The 22,372-nt window shown below is 59.7% G+C and overlaps 2 protein-coding genes and 1 long non-coding RNA gene across 8 annotated transcripts in view; 1 reads left to right on the forward strand and 2 right to left on the reverse strand.

Annotated features, from left to right (window-relative positions):
• LOC128145485 (genetic suppressor element 1-like) overlaps nt 1–4,943 on the forward strand; it is a 100,650-nt gene extending 95,707 nt beyond the window's left edge. Inside the window, 9 exon segments of the mRNA XM_052795645.1 lie at nt 575–1,034; nt 1,036–1,156; nt 1,787–1,899; nt 2,114–2,384; nt 2,545–2,652; nt 2,793–3,164; nt 3,598–3,873; nt 4,298–4,401; nt 4,678–4,943. Coding sequence (XP_052651605.1) covers nt 575–1,034; nt 1,036–1,156; nt 1,787–1,899; nt 2,114–2,384; nt 2,545–2,652; nt 2,793–3,164; nt 3,598–3,873; nt 4,298–4,401; nt 4,678–4,812 — 1,960 coding nt within the window. The 3' untranslated portion in view covers nt 4,813–4,943.
• Nucleotides 4,944–5,390: 447 nt separating this feature from the next.
• GINS2 (GINS complex subunit 2) lies at nt 5,391–12,776 on the reverse strand. Of its 5 annotated transcripts, none has more exons than XR_008236487.1 (8): nt 12,586–12,776; nt 11,219–11,333; nt 10,232–10,331; nt 9,033–9,159; nt 8,522–8,648; nt 7,000–7,092; nt 5,910–6,007; nt 5,391–5,498 (listed from the first exon to the last, which is right to left on the reverse strand). XR_008236487.1 is itself a non-coding variant. In XM_052795647.1 (6 exons), the coding sequence occupies exons 1-5, from the start codon at nt 12,673–12,675 to the stop codon at nt 8,523–8,525; spliced, it is 558 nt and encodes a 185-aa protein (XP_052651607.1). In that variant the 5' UTR covers nt 12,676–12,776; the 3' UTR covers nt 6,987–7,092; nt 8,522. The 5 variants fall into 5 exon arrangements, 2 of the variants coding, with proteins under 2 accessions (XP_052651607.1, XP_052651606.1); XR_008236486.1 differs by having other exon boundaries at nt 5,393–5,544; XR_008236485.1 differs by lacking the exon at nt 5,391–5,498 and having other exon boundaries at nt 5,533–6,007.
• A 2,350-nt stretch (nt 12,777–15,126) lies between these two features.
• On the reverse strand, nt 15,127–22,093 carry LOC128145644 (uncharacterized). 2 transcript variants are annotated; one of them, XR_008236530.1, is made up of 4 exons: nt 21,668–22,093; nt 18,622–18,756; nt 16,969–17,057; nt 15,127–15,561 (listed from the first exon to the last, which is right to left on the reverse strand). It is a non-coding gene; the product is annotated as an uncharacterized LOC128145644 (long non-coding RNA). The 2 variants fall into 2 exon arrangements; XR_008236529.1 differs by lacking the exon at nt 21,668–22,093 and having other exon boundaries at nt 18,622–19,080.
• Nucleotides 22,094–22,372: the final 279 nt, after the last annotated feature.

Below are 22,372 nucleotides of genomic sequence, written 5' to 3' on the forward strand. Positions count from 1 at the left end.
GACCGATCCCCGGCAGGGCAGGCGATGCTTGCCGCCGGTGGTGACACGGTGCCGGGGCGGCGGATGGCGTCGCTGAGCTGAACTCGTTGCTCCGTGCACGGAGGTCCGGGGCGCTGGAGCGGAAAAGCGTTAAATGCACAGCTTGGGCGCATGAAATATTTATCCCGCTAACGGGCTGGCTCCGTCCCCGGCTGTCGGAGGAGGGTTGCACCGGGGTGCTTGCCCTTGCTGCGGGGAGAGCAGGGATGCGCCAGGACCGATGGGCTCTGCTGTCCCCCATGGTGGGCAGCAGTGGGGGGCGCGGGGTTGAGCCTGGGGTCCCCTGCTCGGCACCCCGGGGATGCAGCCACATCCCCTGCTCGACCCGCCCGGGAGCAGCCTTCACTCTGCCCCTCCATCCCTCGGGGTGGTGGCACAGGAGGGGACGAGCGTGGCAGCCCCATGTGCACAAACCCCTCCGGGTGGCCCTAACGGGCATGTTTCTCCCCAAAAAGCAGCCCGGTATCGGAGCGCGGCTGGCTGTCCGGCAGCGGTGCCGGCTCCTCACCTCTCTGGTCCTCTCCTCTCCCCGCAGGTCGGGATCGAGCCGCCACGAGCCGAGTGGCCGGGAGCCAGGGCAGCACTTCGGCGGGCCCCCGCCGCTCATCTCCCCCAAGCCCCAGCACCACCCCGTCACCACGTCCCTCTGGAACCCCGTCTCGCTGATGGAGAGCCCCCCCGAGCCCCCCCGGCGCCTCCCCGAGCCCCACGGCCTCCACGGCCACCCGGCCCCCTTCGAGCCCAGCCGTCAGGGCATCCCGCTGGTGAAGGTGGAGAGGGTCTTCTGCCCCGAGAAGCTGGAGGAGGGGGCGAGGAAGAGGGATGCTCTGGAGAAATACCCCCCAGCACGGGAGCCCGGCGTCCCGGAGCACGGGGGCTTCACCCACGCTCCCTTCCTAGCCGAGCTGGAAAAGTCCACGCAGAGCATCCTAAGCCAGCAAAGACCCCCAGCCGCCCCCTTCGTCGAGGCCACCAAGCCCAGCTCGCCCTACCGGCCCCCCCCCTCCCCGCCCCCAGGACCCCATGTACATCTACGACGAGTTCGTGCAGCAGCATCGCAGGCTGGTCAGCAAACTCGACCTGGAGGAGCGCCGGCGGAGGGAAGCCCGCGAGAAAGGTGAGATGCCGGGTTTGCACCGCACCGAGGAACCCCCCCCCACTGCCGCACGGGCACCGGGACTTGGCGGTGGCGGGGGCGGCTGGTGGGTCTCCCGGGGATGCCAGCAGCCTGCGATGCAAATGCTCCCACAAGCCAAGCGGCTCGGTAAATCCTCCGCTCTAGACATGCCCAATTAATAAATGATGAGCTGAGGCTAATAAGCGGGCTTTAAATATTAATGGGACTGCGCGAGTGGGGATAAGAACAGCGGTGAGGAGGAGACGGAGTGCTTGGCGGGGGGGGGACACACACAGGCGGTGCCATCCCCCCTCCAGCAGGGATGGGGGGCCTCGGCCACAGCCTCCCCCCCGGCCGTGCCCCATTAACCCGCCTGTTGAGCCCCTGCCACCCGTCCCAAAGTGATGCTGAGCCCCGCAGGGGTGGGCGATGCCCTCCAGGGTCCCACAGCTGGCAGAGGGGGGGACGGGGCTCTCTTGGGTTACACCCCTCGCCCCACTGGGACCCCCGCCAGCATCCCACCTTGCTGCACCAGCACCCTGCTGCATCCCTGTCCCGAGGAGGGTCCCAGCAGTTCCCTGGGGTCCCCGCGGTCTCCCCAGTCTCACGCCAGCCTCTCCCCATCCCCAGGTTACTATTACGACCTGGACGACTCCTGCGACGACAGCGACGAGGAGGAGGTGCGGGCCCATCTCCGCTGCGTGGCCGAGCAGCCCCCGCTGAAGCTGGACACGTCCTCCGAGGTACAGCCGGCACTCGCTGTCCCCTGTCCCCCCCACCCCGTCCCCCAGGGAAGCAGCCCCTCCTCGGCCAGCAGCTCCCAGTGCTCCGGTGCAGCCGCCATTCCCGGTCGGCTGCAGAGGCACCAGGGGGGTCAGGGATGGGGACGGAGATGAGGATGAGGATGGGGACCGGTCTGGGGGTGACCCTGCTCTGCTCTCCCCCTCGGTGCCCCAGAAGCTGGAGTTCCTGCAGCTCTTCGGCCTCACCACGCAGCAACAGAAGGAGGAATTGCTGAGCCAGAAGCGGCGCAAACGCCGGCGGATGCTGCGGGAGAGGAGCCCCTCGCCGCCGACGGTGCAGAACAAGCGCCGCACGCCCTCCCCGCGCCTCCCGCTCTCCACCCGCTACAGCCCCGACGAGATGAACAACAGCCCCAACTTCGAGGAGAAGAAGCGCTTCCTCACCATCTTCAACCTCACGCACATCAGCGCCGAGAAGAGGAAAGGTAAAACAGCCATGCCCCGTGCACGGCTCTGGCTCAGGGGGTCCCCGCTCCCTGGTTTGGGGGGGGTGCCGTGGGGCTGGGGGGGTACGGTCCCGCCTGGGGCCGTGAGCTTGCTCTGCTGAGCAGAGGCTACACTAAACCTCAGCTTCCCATGCCGCAGACAAGGAGAAGCTGGTAGAGATGCTCCAGGCCATGAAGCAGAAGACCACGCCGGCCGCCGTGGTGGTGAAGAGCTCCCCGCGGGACAGCCCCAGCGGCCCCGCCATCGGTAAGCACCCCTGGTCCTTCCCTGGCTCTCGCCTGGCCGGGAGCATCCCCTGCCCGGCGTGATGCGGGGGGACACGGTTTTGCCTTGGGGGGGACACGGAGTGCTGCTGGCAGCCGACTCTGCTCCTCCTCTGCCCAAAGAGCCACTGGTGCCGCCGCTCCCGCTGGATCCGGATAAACCCCTGGGCATCGCTGTCTCCGTGCCGGAGGCGCAGAAGACGGTGGAGCCCGGCAGGTTAGACCAGCTGAGACCCCAGGAGCTAGCGAGGGCTAAGGAATCGGGCACCGCACCAGCAGAGAAGCCCCGGCTGAGCGATGGGCATCCCGGGAAGAAGGCACTCAGCATCCTCAGCTACGTCAGGGGTCCCCTTCCCAAGGACATCCCGGTGCCGCTGTCCCACAGCATGAACGGCAAGAGCAAGCCTTGGGAGCCCTTCATCGCCGAAGAGTTCGCCCATCAGTTCCACGAGTCGGTGCTGCAGTCCACCCAGAAGGCGTTGCAGAAGCACAAAGGTAAGGGCAGGGATGTGGGGAGCAGGTTGGGTACCATGGGGGGGGTAACATCCCTGTGGGGTGGGAGACCCCTTCGTCCCCCCGCTGGGGTTCGGCACCACCAAGGGCGCAATATCCACTGACAACCTCGTTGCTGGAACATCCCAGAAGCTCATCGATGAAGATAAATATAAGGTGCTGGGATAATATGGCTCCATTCCCCCCCAAACTCATTCATTTCATTAAGCAAGGAAAATGAAGTTACTCCAGTACGCGGGGGCGATGAAAACCCCCAGAAGATGCTGCAGCCCCCCCAAAAGGACCTGGGGAGGAGGAAATTAATACCTTGAGGGGAGCATCTTTCTCGATGCAGCTTCAGGGAGGGCAGCAGTGGGGTGGGCGATGTGGGGGATATGGGGGGGGCAGGCAGGGGGCTGACGCTCGGTTCCCGCAGGGGGGACGGCGGCGTTGACGGCGGAGCAGAACCACAAGCTCGACACCTCCATCCACTACAACATCCCCGAGCTGCAGGCGTCCAGCCGCCTGGCTGCCCCACCGCACAACGGCACGGCCGAGGGGCCGCTGCCCCACCGGGCGCTGCCCCCGCTGCCCCATGACTCGGCCTCCGAGGAAGAGGAGGAGGAGGAGGAGGAAGAGGAGGAAGAGTACCCCAGGCCCAAGTGGCAAGGGATTGAGGCAATTTTTGAAGCTTACCAGGAACACATAGAAGGTAGAGGATGGGGGGGCGGGGCAGGGAGGGTAAACCCTCACTTTGTGCCTCAGTTTCCCCGAGTGAAACCACCCCACGCCTAGACCAGGCGTCTCTGGCTCCCACTGGGGTGGGATGGGGAGGTGCTTGAGGCTCTCTGGCACTGCAGGAGCAGCACGAAAGCAACAGGCGCTGGTGAAAATTGATGTATACGTGAAAAACTCATGTATTCACAGCTGCCCAGCGTCCTCCCCAGCAGGACCTGGCGGTTCCCCACGGGCAGTGCAGGGGCCGGGGATGCTCTGGGACGCTGGAGGCAATCGCCGCTGGCCGGACAGAGCCTCGCGCGGGGCTGGCATCCTCGGCGACGGCACCGCGGTGTTCGGGCATGGTCCTGTGGCGTGCACGGAGCCGGCGCTCACCCTCTCTCCTTTGGGATTTGCAGAACAAAACCTGGAGCGCCAAGTGCTGCAGACCCAGTGCCGGCGGCTGGAAGCCCAGCACTACAGCCTGAGCCTGACGGCAGAGCAGCTTTCGCACAGCATGGCGGTGAGTGGGGCCGCGGCACCCGGCTTCTGCGAAGCACCCAAGTCCTCCCGGAGCACACCCATCCTCCTAGCAGCGCCCCATCCCCTGCAATACCCCATTCCCTGCAATTCCCCATCCCCTGCAATACCCCGTTCCCATCAGTGCCCCCCACCCAGGCACCCCGCATCCCCCCGCTGTGGAGCATCCAGGCGAGCCCAGCATCCCACGAGGGATCCCATCCCCGGAGGCTGCCGGTCGCCTGCCCTGACTGTGTCTTCTCACCTTCACTGCTTGCAGGAATTAAGGACCCAGAAGCAGAAGATGGTCTCGGAGCGCGAGCGCCTGCAAGCCGAGCTGGATCACCTGCGGAAGTGCCTTGCCTTGCCTGCAATGCAGTGGTCTAGGGGTTATTTCAAGGGGTATCCCAGGTGACGCTCCTTGGGCTAGGCCGAACATATAGTCTAGAAATAATAATATCTATTTTATTACCTTGAATATTTAATATTTTTCACTGGGAGGTTTGAAGCTAAAAAAATAAAATTTAAAAAAAAAAAAAAACAAAACGAAACAAACAAACAAAAAAAAAAAATCACGGAGAATGTGCCATGCATGAAGCAAAGGAGCACGGGAGCCGGGAGCCCACCCGACGGCGAGCAGACCCCATCCCGTCCCCTCCCGCGCCGCTGGCCCTCTGCAAGCAACCGCCAGCCCGGCTCGGGCTCTCCTCCCTGGGGACAGGGTGCTGCGGCCCCCCCCCCTCCACCCACCCACACTTTATAGCGCTCATTTTTTGGGTTTTTTTGGTTTGTTTTTTTTTTTTTAATTAAATTACAATTAAAGACTCCACCGACAACACTAAGGCCGGAGGAGCCCCGTGGGGCCAGGTGCGGGACGGCCGGCCAGCAGCCGCCGATCCCCCCCCTACCCACTCCCCGGCACGGCACCGGGAGCCTCCCCCCCCACCCCGGGGCTTTCCACTGGAAATGCACTTCGCTATAAAACAATAAAGTCAATAAACTGGTTGAAGGTACCTTTTTGTTCCTGTTTGGCGGGGAAGGGGCACGAGACACGCGCCGGCAGTGGGCCCCGGCGGGGTTACCTTGTCAGAGCTAGTCACCCTGGTTTTGCGATTTAAAAGTCAAAAAAAGGTGCTTCAGCCTTGTACTGTGTATATATATTAAAAAAAAAAAGTTTTGTATGTTTTTATTACTTTAATTATTGTTATAAAAAGCTTGCCTTTTTTTTTAATATGTTTCTGCTTTTTTTTTTCTTTTTTTTCCTTCCCCCCCCTTCCCCTTTTTATTTTCTTTCTTTTTGGCAAAAGGATTAACTCGCTTTTAGTGTTTGTACTGCTGCTGGTCAGGACAGAAAAGATACTGAAGTGTTCTAAAAGAATTTAAAAACAGGAAAAAAATAAATCCCCTTTTCCAGCGGGGCAGGTGCTGTCCCACCACCAATCCCTCGGGAACCCGGAGCTGAGCCCTTCCACTGCCCTCAACCTCCTGTGGTTTGGGGGGGGGGTTTTTTACCCTTTTTCTTTGGTTTCTGGGTCTTTTTCTGGTCCCTCTGGGCAGTCGTTGTGGGTGTCGTGGTGCTGGGTGGTTTCTCAGCCTCACGTGGGCTCCACCTGCCAAATTAAAAATACAGAGCAACTGCGCCGAGAGGGCTGGAGGGTTTGGGGGACGGGTGGCATCGGGGTGTCCTTATTCCCCCCCCCAAAATACCGAGACAATCAGAGTGGCGCTAAGGCAGTTTGGGCAGGGGGAGCCGGGGTTTGCCCGCGGGGTCCACGGCTTGGCATGGGGTTGGTGGCACCACGGGGACAAGCCGGGTCAAGTTCTCCCTGCCCGTACCTTGTGCCCGCCGGCGGGCAGGAGCTGCCTGCGGCTCGCTGCCGGCAGCGCCGGGCCGGGGCGGCAGGTTCAGACTTGGCACCACACGGTGCCGTTTTTAGCCACTTTTCTAGTCATCGCGTACCCCAACTCCCCGGGGAGGCTTTTTTTTTTTTTTTTTAAATTTTTAAATTATTTATTAATTTTTTAAATTCACCACGAGACAAGCTGATGTCTACGGGAAAAGGTGACCTCTGCTTTCTGCTTTAAATTCCCTTGTTGCACTCGCAAAGAAAGCATTAACCCCCCCCCCCACTCCTCCCCCCCCCCACTCCCTGGTCTCCCATTGGCTTCACCAAAAAAAAAAGCTGTGCAAGATTAAAAAGCAAAATGCCCTTGTGACAGAAATTAGTTTAATCTTTTTTAAATCCCCAATTGCATCGCCAGCCTCTGGCCTAGCCGCTGCCAACTCCAGGCTTCACAATGAATTTTAACACGGCAAAATACGCTTGCTGCTCGACTCGCTTTTTCCCTTCCCATGTGCTGGGGCGGGGTGGGGGGGGAGAAGAAGCCAGGGATGGAAAATCATCAGCAATTTATCCCTCGCCACCACCGTGCCGCGATGAGGCTGTGGGCAGGAGCCTGACTGGGATGTAGCCTCGCTTCGTAGCAGCTCCTATACTGAGACCTTCCCCCCTCACCATCCCACAATCACGTTTTTTGGACCAATTTCGCAGAATTATTCCCCCCGGGGCCGTGGTGAGCGGTCATGTCTGTTTGTACGTACCCCATGCAGAATCGCTCGAGCAGCTGCGCCAGAGCCTGGGAGGGCTGTGAGGAGGGAAAGGCAAGGCAGAGCCCGCTGGGGGCAGTTCAGATGCTGTGAAAGAAAACAAAACAAAAAACCCCCCAAAAGGAGAAAAAAAAAAACCCCAACAAACCTAAACATGTTCTAAGTGTACTTGTTTGAATTAATTGTAATGTAATATATTATTTGTTGAATGTAGTAATTAGGTATTTATGAATATATGGCTGTAATTTCTGAAAACATCCAAAAAAAAATAAACTCTTCCACAATGACGGCAAAGGATTCTTTCTCCCCCACCGGCGATGGGAAAGCAGCCCTGCTCCGAGCATCCCCCAGCCTCGCCGAGGGCAGCTCCTGCCATCGTCACCTTGTCGGAGCCCTTTGCTCGCAGCCGACCGCAGCTGCCTGCGGGCAGCGCTGGGGGAAGCGGCCGAGGCAGGCAGGGCACAGATGGCAGGCAGGAGCAGCGCAGAGGCTGGCCCAGATGCTCGGGGAAGGGCACCGCTCGCGGCTTGCCACCGTTGGGTTCAAGCCGGCATTTCCCCCTCGCCCGTAATAATTACATCTGCCATCAACGCAGCCCCACGCCAGCGAGGATCCTGCCCTTGCCTGTCGGTCTGCCGCAGAGAAACGGGGCCGGAGCCAAAGGAGGAAAGCTGCGGGTTTTTCCAAGCATTGTTTAACCCATGTATGCTTGACGCGCAGCGTGCGACGGAACACAGGGACTAATTTGATGCCGTTCACTCAGCTGCAATTATTTTTTATTTTTTTTTCTTATACACACATTTTCAGATTTAAAAAAAAAAAAAAAAATCAAGATGTATGATATTACAAGACAGCCTGGCTTTGGAGAGGGAAAACCGTTTTCTTTTGTCCTTCTCCAAAGAGCAGATGGATCTGCTTCCCAGCTGATCTCCCCAGCAGAGTAGCAGACACCTCTCATTGCCGGCACATCTTCCCTCTTTTCAAGGCGTTGAGAAAATTCATGGCGAAGCACCGCCTAGAAATTTATTGCTTTCAAGCCAGTGTGTGGCCTGTGCTGCCCTCAGAAGTTCCCTCTATGAAGTACACCCACACTCTCCAGGGCGGAGAGATCCGCCTGACATCATTAGACAGCAGCCTAGCGCTGGCAAGCCACCACCTGCACCAAGCAGATCTCTGAACCCAAGCGAGAGGCCCACCTCTGCACAGAGGGAACGCGTAGGAGCTACCGTGCGGGGATGCTCCCGTGCCGCCGGCAGCTCCGGAGCGATTCCCATCCAGCCGTGAGGCTGCCTGCTCTCTCTCCCCTGCCTGCGTGGAAGGGGAACCCCTGCCTGCGCGCAGCTGCTGCCGAGGAGGGGGTGAACGCAGCTGAGGGGAGACGAGGCTTGGGTGGTTTTGGGAGATCTGTGCAGGGAGATGGAGGCTGGCCACATGAAGGTCCAAGGGTGAGGAGCAGGGCCTGCTCTCTCTTCCAGTGCCCTCTCCTGGGAGGTTTGAAGGTTGGCCTGGCTAGTACCTCAGAAATCCTGAGAGTGGGCACTCTCGCCAGGCTGAAGGTTAGTCCGGAGCTTGTACATGTGATCTAAGGCTTGAGTAAGGAAAGTCCCGGTTGTGTTGATCTCCATCAAGGTTAAGTTATCCAGCTAAAAGAGAAAATAACAGAATCTGGGGAAACAGCTCTGTCGCAGCGGAGGATGAGGAACTCGGAAAGCAGCTCTGCAGCCCACGCTTTTCCTTCAGTGACACCCCAAGGGACTGGCCCAGCTGCCACCCCCGGTCAAGAGAAGCACAGGAGCAATGAGAGCACTATTTCCATAAGGCACGGGGAGCTGCAACCAGCCCATAAAGCGAGGTTTCAGCATATGGCTTTAGTTCCCAACTGACGTACCCACAACCCAGGAAAAACATGCCCCAACCAGCATTTTCACGAGCAGCTCTCATCAGTCACAAGCCCACACAATCGCACAGCATCTGGAATCCTCCCAGCACAGAGCTGGCAAACCTCTCCCTGCGCGTCCCCGCCGCACCTTGGCGTGAGCCTCCTGCTGCCTGACAAAGCTGTCCGCAGACAGCCGCAGCTTGGCTATCCGGGTGTCCCAGGTATCCTTCACCAGCGTTCGAATCTCATCGGCTTTGGGGATGTTGTCTGAAGCGCTAGAGGAGGAGAGAGAGGATCAGAACAGGCTGCGAGGGACTCGTACGTTATGTCACCGGCGTAAGTAATGTTGGCAGTTCTTCAGCCCTCTGAGGCATAAGCAGAGCAGTTTGCTATAGAGGAAAAAACCTGCAACTCAACATTAAAATCCAGCCTGGTACTTCTGCTGCTGGGATTTCTGGGATAGTTTATTTACCCAGGAATGCTCAGCTCTGATGCAGCATCTGGTTCTCACTAGAATCCTTCTGCTCTTTAATTGCCCAGCTGGTACGAGGTACACAGAGGGCCAATAACCCGGCCAAAGTCACAGGCAGCCAGGGAATTGAAAGGACTCGGCTGCGATTAGAGCCCCAGCTCTGTGCTCTTGTGGCTCTATCAGGGAGTATTAAGTTGAAAGGACTGTACGATTTGTGCCACATCCTCCCATTAAGCCAATTCAGCGCTGCCATAAGGACCTCAAGAGATCAGATCAATTCACATGGACAGAGCTGTCAGGGTTATTCTAGCGTGAGGGAAGGAGCCGCACGCCAAGAGCGTCATCTCCAGAGGAAAAGCCAGTGCTTAAATGACCACCCCACCGTAATCGAGGGCTTAAAGTCAGAAGAGCCCGCGCTGAGAAAAATACCAGCCAGCACATTTTACAAGTGAAATGCCTCAGCAGGCAGGAGTTCAGACTCAGAATATCCCTGGTCTCCTGCTTCTCAGGCTGAGGAAAGAGGAGCTTTCCTCCTGAAGGAGAGCCAAGGAAGAAGCCTGGAGGGTTTAGGCTGCTGAACAGATTGCAGCCATGGAACGTGTTGCCGATCCTCAAGGCCTCTACGCTTAGCTGCCGCTCAATAAAGCGGCACAGCCCCAATTATCAGGCCACAGAACAAGCAATCCCCAAGTTACTGAAATGCGAAGTTACCATGAGAAAACTGCTGCAACGAGATCTTGGCACGCTGTGAAATAAACCTCCATTAACTCTCACTTTCCCACTGCCCTCTGGGGTTGCTGCCAACGAAAGCTTGAAAAATTGTCTATGCAAGCATGTACTCGGGCGGAAACTGTTACAATACATTTCCTACTTACTAGTTTAACAGCAGCTTTGTGAGTTCCATATAATAGGGACTGGGCATCGGAGTGAAGGTGTCCTCTTTACGTTCCTGGTCCCGGATTTGCTCCAGTTTTTCTAAAGTACAACCAGGAATGGTCAGTCATTGCCTGACCTTCAATGTTCCAGGCACATTTTTACCCCCAGGAAAACCCACGTGCTATTTCTGTAGGACCAACTCTATGTCCAAGCGTGAATCAACATGCGGGCAGAAAAAGGCTTCTGTAACGAAGCACACAAGGATGCTGACAGGGACATCGAAGCCGCGCTTAGCGCACCATGCCAGGAGGCTGGAACTACACCAGCTTCATCCCCAAAACTGATCGCCTGTCGTGATCCCACAAAGCACTTGTGCTAATTAGCGTTTGTGCCCTTGAATGAATAAAGCAGAAATGCTTGGTGCAGGTCTCCCTCTTACTGCAGCTGCATTAGCGTTTACGTCTTCTCTTTCTCAGTCTCCCTTGAGACGACAAAAGGGAGGGTGCCACGATTCTCACTTTTTAGAGAGTGAGACGACCTCCCATTTCCGATGCCCTCGAGGAAAATGATTTCATGGAGTGAATGAACCATGAACCGGTGATTAACATACGTATATGCTCTCCAAGGTCTCCCTCCTCACAGAGTGTCATCTGAGGTCCTGAAAGCTCTTTCTGAACAAGGCTTGCGAGAGATGCAAGTGCTGCTCAGAAAGACCAGCGATCACTGCTGATGGTGTCAGACCTGGGGATTCAGTCTAACCCTTCCTCCTCACCAGAGGAACAGAAGTTCAATACCTAGCTTAACCGGGAAGATTACATCTCCCATAAATATAAAGAACTCCAGTGGTGGAACATTTGATCCTTCTCTCAGAGTTACTTTGTGTTTGTTGAATTAAGCTTCCCATTAATGGTGAAAACTGAGAATTTTTTTAATTTCATGCTTCCGCTGCACCCACAGAAGCCCAGGGCCAAAGCTGCCATCCTTACCAACGTCCATCCATTCTGGAGGAATCAGCCGACACTTCTGCCTCTGCTTCAGATTAATGGCCAACCAGACAGGCACTTCCACTGGCAAGCCAGGATTGAAAGGACCCAGATCTCCCTGGAAGACCAATTGAAGGCAAGAGTAAGGCAGCAGTGAGGGCTCGGACACCGCAGAACTCGTCTGCTAATTTGGCCTTAGCCATCTCTAGAGAGCATGAGTTTTTTTCCAGGGGATTTTGAAAAGCCTGAGTCAAATAGCATCTGAATTTCCTCCTCTCACTGCCCATAATTCTTACTCTCAGACTTTTCCTCCTCTCCCTTGAGAAGTAATAACTAACGTTTCCAGTGCATTTTCTATTTCAAAGCATTTCACAGAAGTTATAGCCAGAAATTACATCTCTCCTGGAAACGCAGCCCCCCCGGGCTCAAGCCAACATGCTTTCAGAGGCAGGCAGCAGCGGAGCACAGCTCGCACCACCAGCACGGCAGATCCTGACACCCGCTGCCAGACCTGGGGGCTCAGCACCCAGGGCAGCCCGTCACCCCCCCCCAGCCCTCAGCCAAGGCTCAAGTGCTGGGGGCTGCGCCGCTCACTGCAAAAGCACCAGAGATGGAAGGGGGACGGGGGGACACAGACACACAGGACAGCACTGCCCCCTCCCAAACCTCCTGGGAGGGCTGCCCTGCCTCCTCTCCCAACCTGCTCCCCCCTTCTCCTCCCCACCTGTCCCCTCAATCCTTTCATGCCACCATCCCCATGCCACCCCAGGCTCCTTCTCCATGCCCTCCCCATCCCCTCTCTCTGTCCCCAAACGCCCCAGCCCACCCCCCAGTCCCCTCAACACTCCCCCAGTCCTCTCAACACCCCCCCAGTCCTCTCAACCCCCTCCCCAGTCCCCTCAACACCCCCCCAGTCCTCTCAACACCCCCCCAGTCCCCTCAACACCCCCCCAGTCCTCTCAACACCCCCCCAGTCCTCTCAACCCCCTCCCCAGTCCCCTCAACACCCCCCCAGTCCCCTCAACACTCCCCCAGTCCTCTCAACACCCCCCCAGTCCTCTCAACACCCTCCCCAGTCCCCTCAACACCCCCCCAGTCCTCTCAACACCCCCCCAGTCCCCTCAACACCCCCCCAGTCCTCTCAACACCCCCCCAGTCCTCTCAACCCCCTCCCCAGTCCCCTCAACCCCCTCCCCAGTCCCCTCAACCCCCGAGTCCCCTCAACCCCTGTCCCCCAATCTCCCCAGCTCCTGCCCCTCCATCCCAATCCCCCCCTGCCCCCAAGGCCTGCCCATAAGTCCCCCCCGTCCCCGTCCCTGACCCCCCCCCCGGCCCCCCAAGGCCTGTCCCCACCCCCCGGCCCCGCCCACCCCGATGAGGTGAATCCGGTCGAGGCTGAAGTTGGGCACGATCGTCACCAGCTCCTTCTCGGCCAAGAACTCCGCCTCGGCCGGCTCCATGGCAGCGGCGACGACGGGGGGGGGGGGGGGGGGGGGGCGCGCGGACCGGCACCGGGACGGAACCGGAAGCGGAACCGGGATCGGGCCCGCCGCGCGCCCACCCTCCTTATTGGCTGCGCGGCGCCGAGGCCCCGCCCACAGCGCCCCGCTTCCCGCCGCCGGGCGCGTTTTCGCGGTCTCCGCCTGCGGGCGGGGTCTGGCGCAGCTCGGAGCACGTTGATTGGTTTCTCACGGGCGGCGCTGGCCGGCCATTGGTTATCACGTCGCACCCCTTTCTGATTGGCTATCCCACTCCCGCCGCTCTCCGGCTCCAGCCCCGGGGCCGGGCCCGCCGGGGGGGAGGTCTGAGTCTGTCGCGAAGGGACCAATCCCGCTGCTCCCGGAGAAGCGCTCGGCCAATCAGCGCTCAGCACACTTGTTGCCGGGGCGCCGCGGGGAAGGCAGCAACCCCGCCCTCACCCGCTTCTGCCGCCCCCTGGCGGCCGGGAGGAGCAGCGCCCCGCGGGGACGGGCGTGGGGTCCCCGCGGCCGTGGGTGCCGTGGGGGGGGGGGGGGTGTGTGTGTCACCGGGTCTGCCCCGAGCCTGGGGTACCCTGGGGCGGCCCGGAGCGCAGAGGGGTGAGTGGGCCGCTGCCCCTGCCCATGGCCGCCTGCACGCCCTCCTTCCTGCGCGCGGAACAGCGGCAGCCGTCCGTCTGTCCGTCCGTCCGCCCGTCAGTCCGGCTGTTGTCCCTGTGCAGCCACCCGTTGCTCAGGCACCTGCCATCACCCGTCCGTCCCTTCCCTCCATTCATCAGCCCGTGCATCCACCCACCACCCACCCGTCCACGCCATCATGCGCCCGTCCAGCGACCCATCCCTGCCTCCATCCATCCACGCACACGTCTGTGCCCCCATCCGTCCAGCTACCCACCTGTCTGTCCGTCCGTCCATCCATCCATCCATCCATCCATCCCTGCCTCCATCCATCCACGCACACGTCTGTGCCCCCATCCATCCAGCTACCCATGGGTCCATCTGTCCATCCATCCATCCACCCACCTGTCCATCCAGCCATCTGTCCATCTGTCCATCCATCCATTCATCTACCCACCTGTCCATCCATCCATCTGTCCATCCATTCATTCATCCCCCCACCCATCTGTGCCCCCATCCATCCATCTACCCACCTGTCCATCCATCCATCCATCCACGCCTTCACTCACCCATCTACCCACCTGTCCATCCACCCATCCACCCACCCATCCATGCCCCCATCCATCCATCTACCCACCTGTCTGTCCGTCCATCCATCCATGCCTCCATTCATCCACTCACCTGCCCACCCATCCACTCATCCACCCACCCATCTGTGCCCCTATCCATCTATTTACCCACTTGTCCTTCCTTCCATCCACCCATCCACCCATCCACTCACCCATCCGTGCCTCCATCCCTCCCTCCATTCATCCACACATCCATCCACCCACCCATCCATCCACCCACCCATCCAGCGACCCATCCATGCCTCCATCCACCCTCCCACCCGTCCATCCACACCTTCATCCACCCCCCCACCCATCCATCCAGGCCTCCAGCCACCTTCTAGCCACTCATCCATGCCTTAAAGCAGCAACCAGCCCTCCTCTTGCCGTCTGTCCACGCACCGCATCATCCCTCCCTCCATCCCTCCCTCCTCCCGCTCACGTTCAGCCCAGCCGAGCGGCCGAAGCCGCCGGTACCCCGCCGCTCTGGGCGATTTTTGGGGGGCTGCAGCCCAGCTTGCGGGTCACCATGGAAACAGAGACCCCCCAAACGATGCCAGGTCTCCCCAATCCCCCTCCCCGACCTCCTCGGGCTCAGCCCTGGGGCACCCATGGGAACGACGCCAACCCTTGGGGTGAGGATTGCCCCATGGGTGCCCCTAGGCTGGGATGGGGGGGCCAAGCCTCGGGGACCCCCCTGACCAACCCCTACCGGGGGCTGCAGGATCCCACCCCCCCCGATCCATTAACCGAGCAGCCCCCGTGGTGCCGCCGGCACGTGCCGCAGCTCCGCCGGGCGCTCTATAAATGGCTCCGCCACGCTGCGACTCCACTTGCGTGTCTTTTGCCATCTGCTGCTGTCATTAAAAAATTAAATTTCCATCTGCTTTCACACTCCCGCCTCTCCCGCCGGCTCCTGGTGCCGCCGCTCCCCGGGAAGCATCATCGCCCCCGGCTCCTTTCCCCGGGATGCGGCCGATCCGGCGGGGCCACGAGGGCGATTTGCGGGCGACGCCGAGTTCATTTTTTCCGGTGCCGTTTGCAACCGGTTTCTTCAATCTGGGCAGAGAGGTGGGGGCTGGTGGGGTGTACCCCAATTTCGACCACCCGTCGGCACGAAGTCGGCTTCAGGGTGGTGGTGACAGGGGTGTTTTTTGGGGGGGGACAGCCCACCCGCCGCTCCACCGACACAGCCCGAAGGAGGCGGTGGGTGCCAAACCTGGGGGGGTGCAGAGCCCCAGGGGTTTTATTCACCGGGGAGATGCCGCGCGATGCCACCCCCTCCCCGGTGCTTTTAGGAAAAAAGAGAAAAAACAGTCACCGGTGTCCAAACCCACCCGTGTGATGGGTGCCCGGCGTGTCCCCGGGGAGCTCCCGGGGTGCTGGGTCCAGCCAGTTTGCATCCCGGCGGCTGTGGCTCCATCCCGGTGGAGTGGGGACGGATTCCCCCTCCCCGGTGCCCGTGCTCAGCACTGGCTGCACGGCGGTGGCCCCCCCACCCGCCGGGTCTCGCGGGACAGCATGGTCCCCGTGGGCGTGGGCGGCGTGACGATGATGGAGGGCACGTGCAGGTTCTTCTCGCCTGGGGATGCCGCCGGGGTCCTGTCGTTGCCGTTCCCGCTGCTCACGCACGTCTTCAAGCCTGCAAAAATGGGGGGGGACCAAAGTGGGGGGGGGGGGAGAAGATCAGGCGTGGGGCTGCAGCATCCCCCTCCTCCCTGCTCTCCTCCGGACCTCCATGTCCAGCTCAACCCCTTACAAGCCACTAGAGAATCCACAGCCACCCCTTCCAGCAGCCAGATGCAGCCTCGCACCTCCTTCCCACCCTGGATTTTGGGGTGTCCGATAGAGGCGAATACCACAGCCGCCCCCCCCCAGCTGCCTGCCCGGGGAGCAAATCGCTTTAATCTGCTTTTTTAATCAGGAGAAAAGCCCCGCGCGGCACAGGCAGCAGCCAGGGAGGTTTCAGCTCTTCCCAAGCAGGAAAATGCCCGGAGGGGACAGACACTGATATTTTTAATCTCTTTTTAATTAAGGATAAAGCCCTGCCTTACGTAAGAGAGCTGGAAGAGGGGGTGGGTCTTTTATTTTATTGCAGACTCCAAGCTTGTCGGAGGGGTGGAGGGATATTTTGGGGCTCTGCCCTGGATTTGGGGCAGGATGGGGACTCCTTGGCTGCCTCAGTTTCCCCTCCTCAGTCACACCATGTTGGGCTGGGGGGGGGGGGGGTCTGTGGGACCCCCAAATCCCCCAGACCCCACACCACCAGCCCCACCTGCAATATCCCCAACACAGGGAGTGGGCACATGGGCGCAGAGCTCATTTTTGGATCACGCATCCGAAGCCATGCCCGTCACAGCCAGCATCTCACGTAGGGTTTGGGCTTGGGAAAAGCCAGGGAAGAAGCAGCTCTGCATCTTAGAGAGGGATGCTCGTTAGCTCCCATCCCTAATGACCCCAAGGATGATTAATATGAGCTGCTCAGGGGTCAGCACTGGGACGCAGAGCTAATGGGAGATGCAATATCCAGCCTTCGCCCTGCTCACCCAGCGCGGCGAGGCCAGGAGCATTAAAAGCTCCCGCTTTCCTCTCTCTGCAGACATCACTGCTGCCATCCCCAGCCTAACTCCATTAAGAAAATTAAAGTTGGGGGGAAATTCCTGGGTTGGAATATCCCTGGGGGGAGCAGAGCAATGAAGGATGAAGGATGCTCAGGGTCAGCCAGGAGCATCCCATCCGTTCCCCAAGCATCCCATCCATGCTGGCTTTTTCCCACCTCTAAGGAAACCCCACCTGATTTCTAGAGGGATGCCATCAGCTTAAGGATGCTCTGGAGCAAAGGGTGCAGGAGCAAGCCCAGGACCGGACCCTTCGGCTCTGGGATGATGCATGAACAACAGATCACCCGTGGGACTTGCTTAAATGCCACCAGGATGCCAAACCACACCAGTCCTGCCCACGGCAGAAATGCCTAAAGCTCCTCCATGTACAACCATCCCCCAGATGCCTTCACAGAGCAGGAGAGACCCCAACACCCACCCAAACCTACCTTTCAGGCAGGATAACTTGAGCCCCATGTTTTCATCCTCTTAGCGGGACCCAGGTCCCCAGCCCCACCGCTGGTCCTCACCGCTGGTGCTGCAAAAGAGAGGCGAGGGTTGCGGGAAGCGACGCTGGGAGGAAGGAGAGCGAACTCAATTGCTCGCTAAAAGCGCGCACCTATGCGTGCGTATATATACGTGTATCTCTATAGGCGCCCGGGCATAACAGGAAGCACGGCTGCTCGGTAGCAAAAACCGCTGGTGATGTCACAGTGTTTTAGTGACTCAATCTCGGCCGCTGAGTTTTGGGAGGAACTTTTTGGGAGGGTGGAGAAGGACCCTGTTGCCAGGTGGGGGTATCTCATCTCGGCTCGTCTGCTCCTGGGGCCGGTGCTGCAAATATTTCTGGGTGAAGATGTTGCGAGCAGGAGGAATCAGGTTGTTTATGAAGGCAGCCGGCGCTTTCAGAGAAAACCCGAGCCCACGCGCAGGAAATAGAGGGATGCTCGGCTGCAGCATCGCACCCGGGGCTGCCTCCCTCGGGGCTGAGCCGGAGCAGCCGGTGGCAGCTGGGGATGCGCTGCCGGAGAGCGCGTGGTCCTGCTCCGTTTGGGCATCCCCGACACCCTGAGGGCTTTCTGGTGGATGAACCCCCACGTGGGACATCGCTTTTTTAATCAGCTGAAAATTATTCTGGGCAAAAATCCCTTATGCTGGGAAAGCTGCATCCCTCCTGCCCACAGCTGCTGGGAAAAGCTTATTGGGATGAGGGTCAGTGACTCCTTTTGGCTCTTCCAAGCTCCGAGGCCCGCAGAGAGCCAAGCAAACCCTCTGCTCCCACTGCCCGACCTCCACCATGGCTTTACTCCACCTTTCCAAGCAGCTCTGGGGTGGGCCAGCAGCAGCTGGCAAGGGGAAGTGGGAACTTGCCATCACTGGTTTTAATTCTGCATTTCTTATCAAGTCCCCGCAAGCACCCCGAGCCATGACGACACTGTGGCCGGGAAGCCGTGCCAGGGCTGCGAGCAGAGCCCCCCCTCCCCGGACCCCCACTTTGCAGCTATCATGCTGGCTACCCAAATATCAAGAAACCTGTTTTGAGGCAAGTTCTCTGGTTTTTGGCACCTGCTGGTGGCTCACACTGCAAAGCCACACCAGCCTCTCAGGGCTGGAGAAGGGTAGTGCTGGGGACACCCAGCCCCACGGCGCGGGGGGGGGGGTCTCCTCTAAGAAACCGGACCCCCGTGGCCAAGCCCTTGCAGGACACAGCAGCCCCCTCCCCGCCGCCACCGGCTCTTAGCCCTGCATCCCCACCATGGCCAAACACAAGCACTTGCTTGCGGCACCAGGATTGATGCTTGGGTAGAGAAATCCCCCCTCCCATCGGCATTTCAGCACATGCCACCGCGGAGGATTTCTGGTGGCTGGTTCTGGAGCTTCAACTTTGCTCCTCTGCCGGCACCAGGCCAAAGAAGCATTTGCATTCCTGACGAATTCACGCTCCAAAAACTCCCAGACACTCATCGCGAGCGTCACTAGAGCGGCGGCCGTGCTGCGGCGGAGGGGGGGGGATGCTCAGCCGGCGTGTGGGGCTGGGGATGCGCCGGGGAGGGTGAGTGGGGCCGAAACCGGCTGCGGTGCTCCGAGGGGATGATACTTACCCGGTCCTAGGAGCTGGAGGCACGATGCCCGCCGTCGCATCCCACCTCCACACCGTGCTTGGCCGCTCTCGGATGCAGGAGGGGAGTGGGGGTGCGAGGCTGGGTGGGGAGTTCCCACTCAGGACCAGTCGTGCCCTGGGAGGGCGGGAGGAGGTTGCAGCGAGGCGGGTTTGGGTTTTTGCAAGGTTGGTTTCTAACCTGGTTAATCAGGTTAGTGGAGTCCCGGCTCCTCCCATCCATCCCCCCCTCCAGCCCCATCCAAGCCCAGCAAAGCCCTTGGGTGATGAGGAAATGCTGCTTTACTCTCACCCCGCTGCACAATCCAGCCCGGTGCTGAGACAGGGAAGAGCAGGAGTGCCCCTCGCCTGCAGCTGAAGCCCCTGGACCACCGAGCGTCCCTACAAGCAGTCGGAGGGGCTACCAAGTGCCTAGAAAGGCAAGTACCAGTTTGGTATGCGGGTCCCACACCCAGCTCTGGCAGGACTCTGGCATCCCTGAGGTCCTGATGTCTAGAGCGCAGCGACGCTCCCAGCCTCTGCGAGCATCTTCAGCATCTCCAGCTTCCAGAAAGGGTTTTTCCCCCGCTCCTGTCTGACCTGCCAGCCCAAAACCAGGAACAGCACCAGGCAGAGGGTTTCTCACCATCCCCAGGATGAGAGCTCCGGGTCGGGTACCACCCCGCTGTGAGGATGCCTGGGCGAAGGCTCTGCCTCCAGAGCAGCCGCCTTTGCCTGCATTAAAAGCAGCCAGAGGCTTTTTCATGTTCACCTCCTCCACAATTAAGAGGCAAGGCCCCAAGACGGCTCCTTTTCAGACAGAGCTGAAAAGCAGCGGTTCACATCCCGGGCGCCGGCGTGTGGGGAATGCCGGCCGCACATTAAACACCCCGTGGCTGCAGGCAGGAACGAAGGGAAAGCTTTGAACTTCGCCCGGAGATCGGAGCGAACTGATCCCAGGAGCTTGGGAGGTCTCTGGCGAGATCAGAGCCCCACGCACGATACCAAGCCCTGCTGGGATGGGCATAAAGGGGAGCAGGGAGGGGAAACGGGTGGTTTTGCTCCAGTTTCTGCTGGCCTGGTCCTGCCATGTTTGGTGAAAATCACGAATATGGAAAGGGCTGATTTCGCTCCCCATCTGGCTCCTCTGATTTATCAAATAGCTGAGTTATTGCAAAGCTTCAAGCTCAAGAGCCGGGCAGACGGCACAGGGGAAAGGCTGCAGCCCCAGCTGCAGGCACCGCTCCTGGACACAGAGGCCAGGGCAGATGTTTGCAACCTGTGGCTCCAGTTTTGCCCCAGAAAAACAGACAAATTAACTGATTCATGTGGTTTTTTTGCCTGTTCAGCTGCAAAGTCCAAGAGCTAGAGGACAAGGTCTGAGCCAGGGCCTGGCAAGCCTGGTCTTTCCAGATCCTCTCCTAACCTCAGTGCACGCAGCATCCCACGGGACCAGGGACCCCTCACCGGCAGCCCTGACGGTGCAGCACAAATCCAGTCTGAGCGGCAGGAATTCCCCCTCCACATTAGCTATTTTGATGCCTCTCTCCAAAACTACCTGTTTGCTGCTGTTGGGTGAGAACAAGCAGCCCCAAACCCAAGAGGGCTGGGGTCAGCTTGGTCTGGAGCAGCAGTCGTTGCTAAAACCGTGAGCAACCAAAAACAATGGCTTGCTGAGGCAGGGAGGTAAACATAAACATCAGCCTGCTAAAATAACTGTGGTTAGCTCTGCGGGCTGCAGCACTGCTCCAGCTGGTGTGGTGACACCCGATAGGAACAAAGACACCATTGCACACCCCTTCCTCTCCTCCCCACAGCCTGGGAAGCAAAGACACCCTTGGGCAGGTTTCCAGGGGCACTGTGAGACCCCCCCCCAGCCTCGTCTTTGGTCCGCATCCCTCCCAGGAGCTCCCGGTGCTTGGGGCTGTGACTTGCCGAGCATCACGTCAGGGCAACTGGCCAAACCCCAGCAAGAGCCAGCTGGCCAGGGGGAGGAAGAGGATGGGCTCACAAAGCTTCCTTGGTGGGAGACCTCTCCCGGTGAAGGCTCATCCCTCCAGCCCAGGCAACCATCCTGGGCGGTCCTTTGATGTGGCCAGTGACTGGTTTCCAGTTCTGGCTGTGGCTCTTCGGCAGCTGGGCTGTTCCTCTCTCTCCCCAGGCTCAGCACTCCCCAACCCACCGGCCCCATCCTGCCCTGGTGCGGAGGAAGGCGGAGGTGGCTGAAGCACCGCTGAGGGGGCGAGGATGGAGAGCGGCCTCATAACTTCGCTGGAAGGGGACGGGCAGGGCGAGCTCACGGCTTCCCAGATGCCACAGGAACCACAGGGAGGGGGATGTATTTTGCAAACACCGGCCACAAGAAAAGCGTCGGATGAGAGCCTGGTGGAGCAGAGCCCGGAGAGGGCTGCTCTGCTGGCTGCCTTCGAAGGAGTTGCTCCTGCAAACACCAGCTAGGCTTGTTTTAGAAAAGAGGGAGGGGAAGCAGCTTTCTGGGTCACAGCGTCCCAGGGTCTGCTAACGCAGGGGACACGTCACCCCGGTTCCGTGCTAACGGAGCGAGGAGGCTGCCTGCTCCCCGCTTCTGCCCCAGGTCTTTTCTGACCCGTGCAGGGGAAAGGGCCGGTCCCAGCCTGGCTCAGAAATTGCCCTAGAAGGGGGGAGCAGGGCCATCGCATGGGACTTGCTGAAGCTGGAGGTGCTGGGAGGGGAAAAGAAACACTCCCAGCCCCGGAACCCCACGCCGGGGGAGGCTCGCAGCCATCCAGGGCAGGCGAGCGGTACCCGGAGGGGATGCCAGGCGTGGGAAGGGAGGAGGATGTCACGAGGAGGCAGCTGAAGATGCAGGCTCCGGGGAAACTGGAGCAGCTCCAGCATTCCCCAAGCACAGGCTCTTGGCAGGATCGGCAGACCAAACAACCGGCAGGAACCGTGCAGGCAGAAAATACCCCCGGAGAAAATCCACCGGGCCGTGGCAGCGGCTCTCACGAGCAAGCCAGGAGCTGCTGTGGCAGGTCGGGGAGGAAGCAAAGCGGAAAGCGAGCACGTACCTGAAGCACAAAACCAGAGCGTGCCGGGCTCTCCTGCCAGACCTGCATCCAGAGCAAACCACCTCCCTGCCGGGCATGGATTCAGTGGGCGGCTGGGAGGCCGTGGCTGGGAATTGGCTTAGGGACCTGGCCGCGGCTGCTGCGCTTCTCGGCTCGCTGAGCTCCAGGTTAATCTCAGCCCAGCTTTTCCCTTTTATCCCCTGGTACAACTTCAATACATTTTTTCAATTAGGTCCATCTTTTAAGCTCCAGAGCGCATTTCTAGGAAGGGCTGCGTTGTTTCTCTTGGCCCTCATGGTTTGATGCTGCGCAGACCGGGACATGCCTGGCACCGGTCCTGCCCGCATCCAGCTAAAGTGCTGCCACGCTGCAGCCGGTGCGGCGCTGCCTGGAAGCACTCAAGGAGTTACCCGTTACCCCCAGCCCACCTACCGGGTATCTTTAAGAGCAGCGTTGTTCCCTGTCTGCCTCATCACAGCTCCGGCAGGTTGCAAAGTGCCAAGCTCACCGCGCAGCCACGCAGGAGCACGGACCGCTTTCGCCTTTCGCGCGGTCCCGTTATTGGAAAGCCTCACCAGCAACCTGCCTCCGTCCTCTCCCAGTCCGCGTCTGCCGCCTTTTACAGGGCGACAGCTGAAAACCAAAGGGAAATATGCTGCTAGGGTGTACTTTTGGATGAGACGGCTGGGTGAAAATGTGGTCTAA

This window comes from Harpia harpyja, chromosome 9 (genome assembly GCF_026419915.1).
Source record: "Harpia harpyja isolate bHarHar1 chromosome 9, bHarHar1 primary haplotype, whole genome shotgun sequence".
Lineage (NCBI taxonomy): Eukaryota > Metazoa > Chordata > Aves > Accipitriformes > Accipitridae > Harpia > Harpia harpyja.

Excerpts from the sequence above, each read along its gene's own strand:
- GINS2 (XM_052795647.1), bottom strand. The coding sequence starts at position 12,675 with ATGGAGCCGGCCGAGGCGGAGTTCTTGGCCGAGAAGGAGCTGGTGACG. Across the intron at positions 11,334-12,585 it reads ACCGGATTCACCTCATCGGG|GGAGATCTGGGTCCTTTCAA; the intron begins GTGGGCGGGGCC and ends TTGGTCTTCCAG. Across the intron at positions 9,160-10,231 it reads ACAAAGCTGCTGTTAAACTA|CGCTTCAGACAACATCCCCA; the intron begins GTAAGTAGGAAA and ends CTCCTCCTCTAG.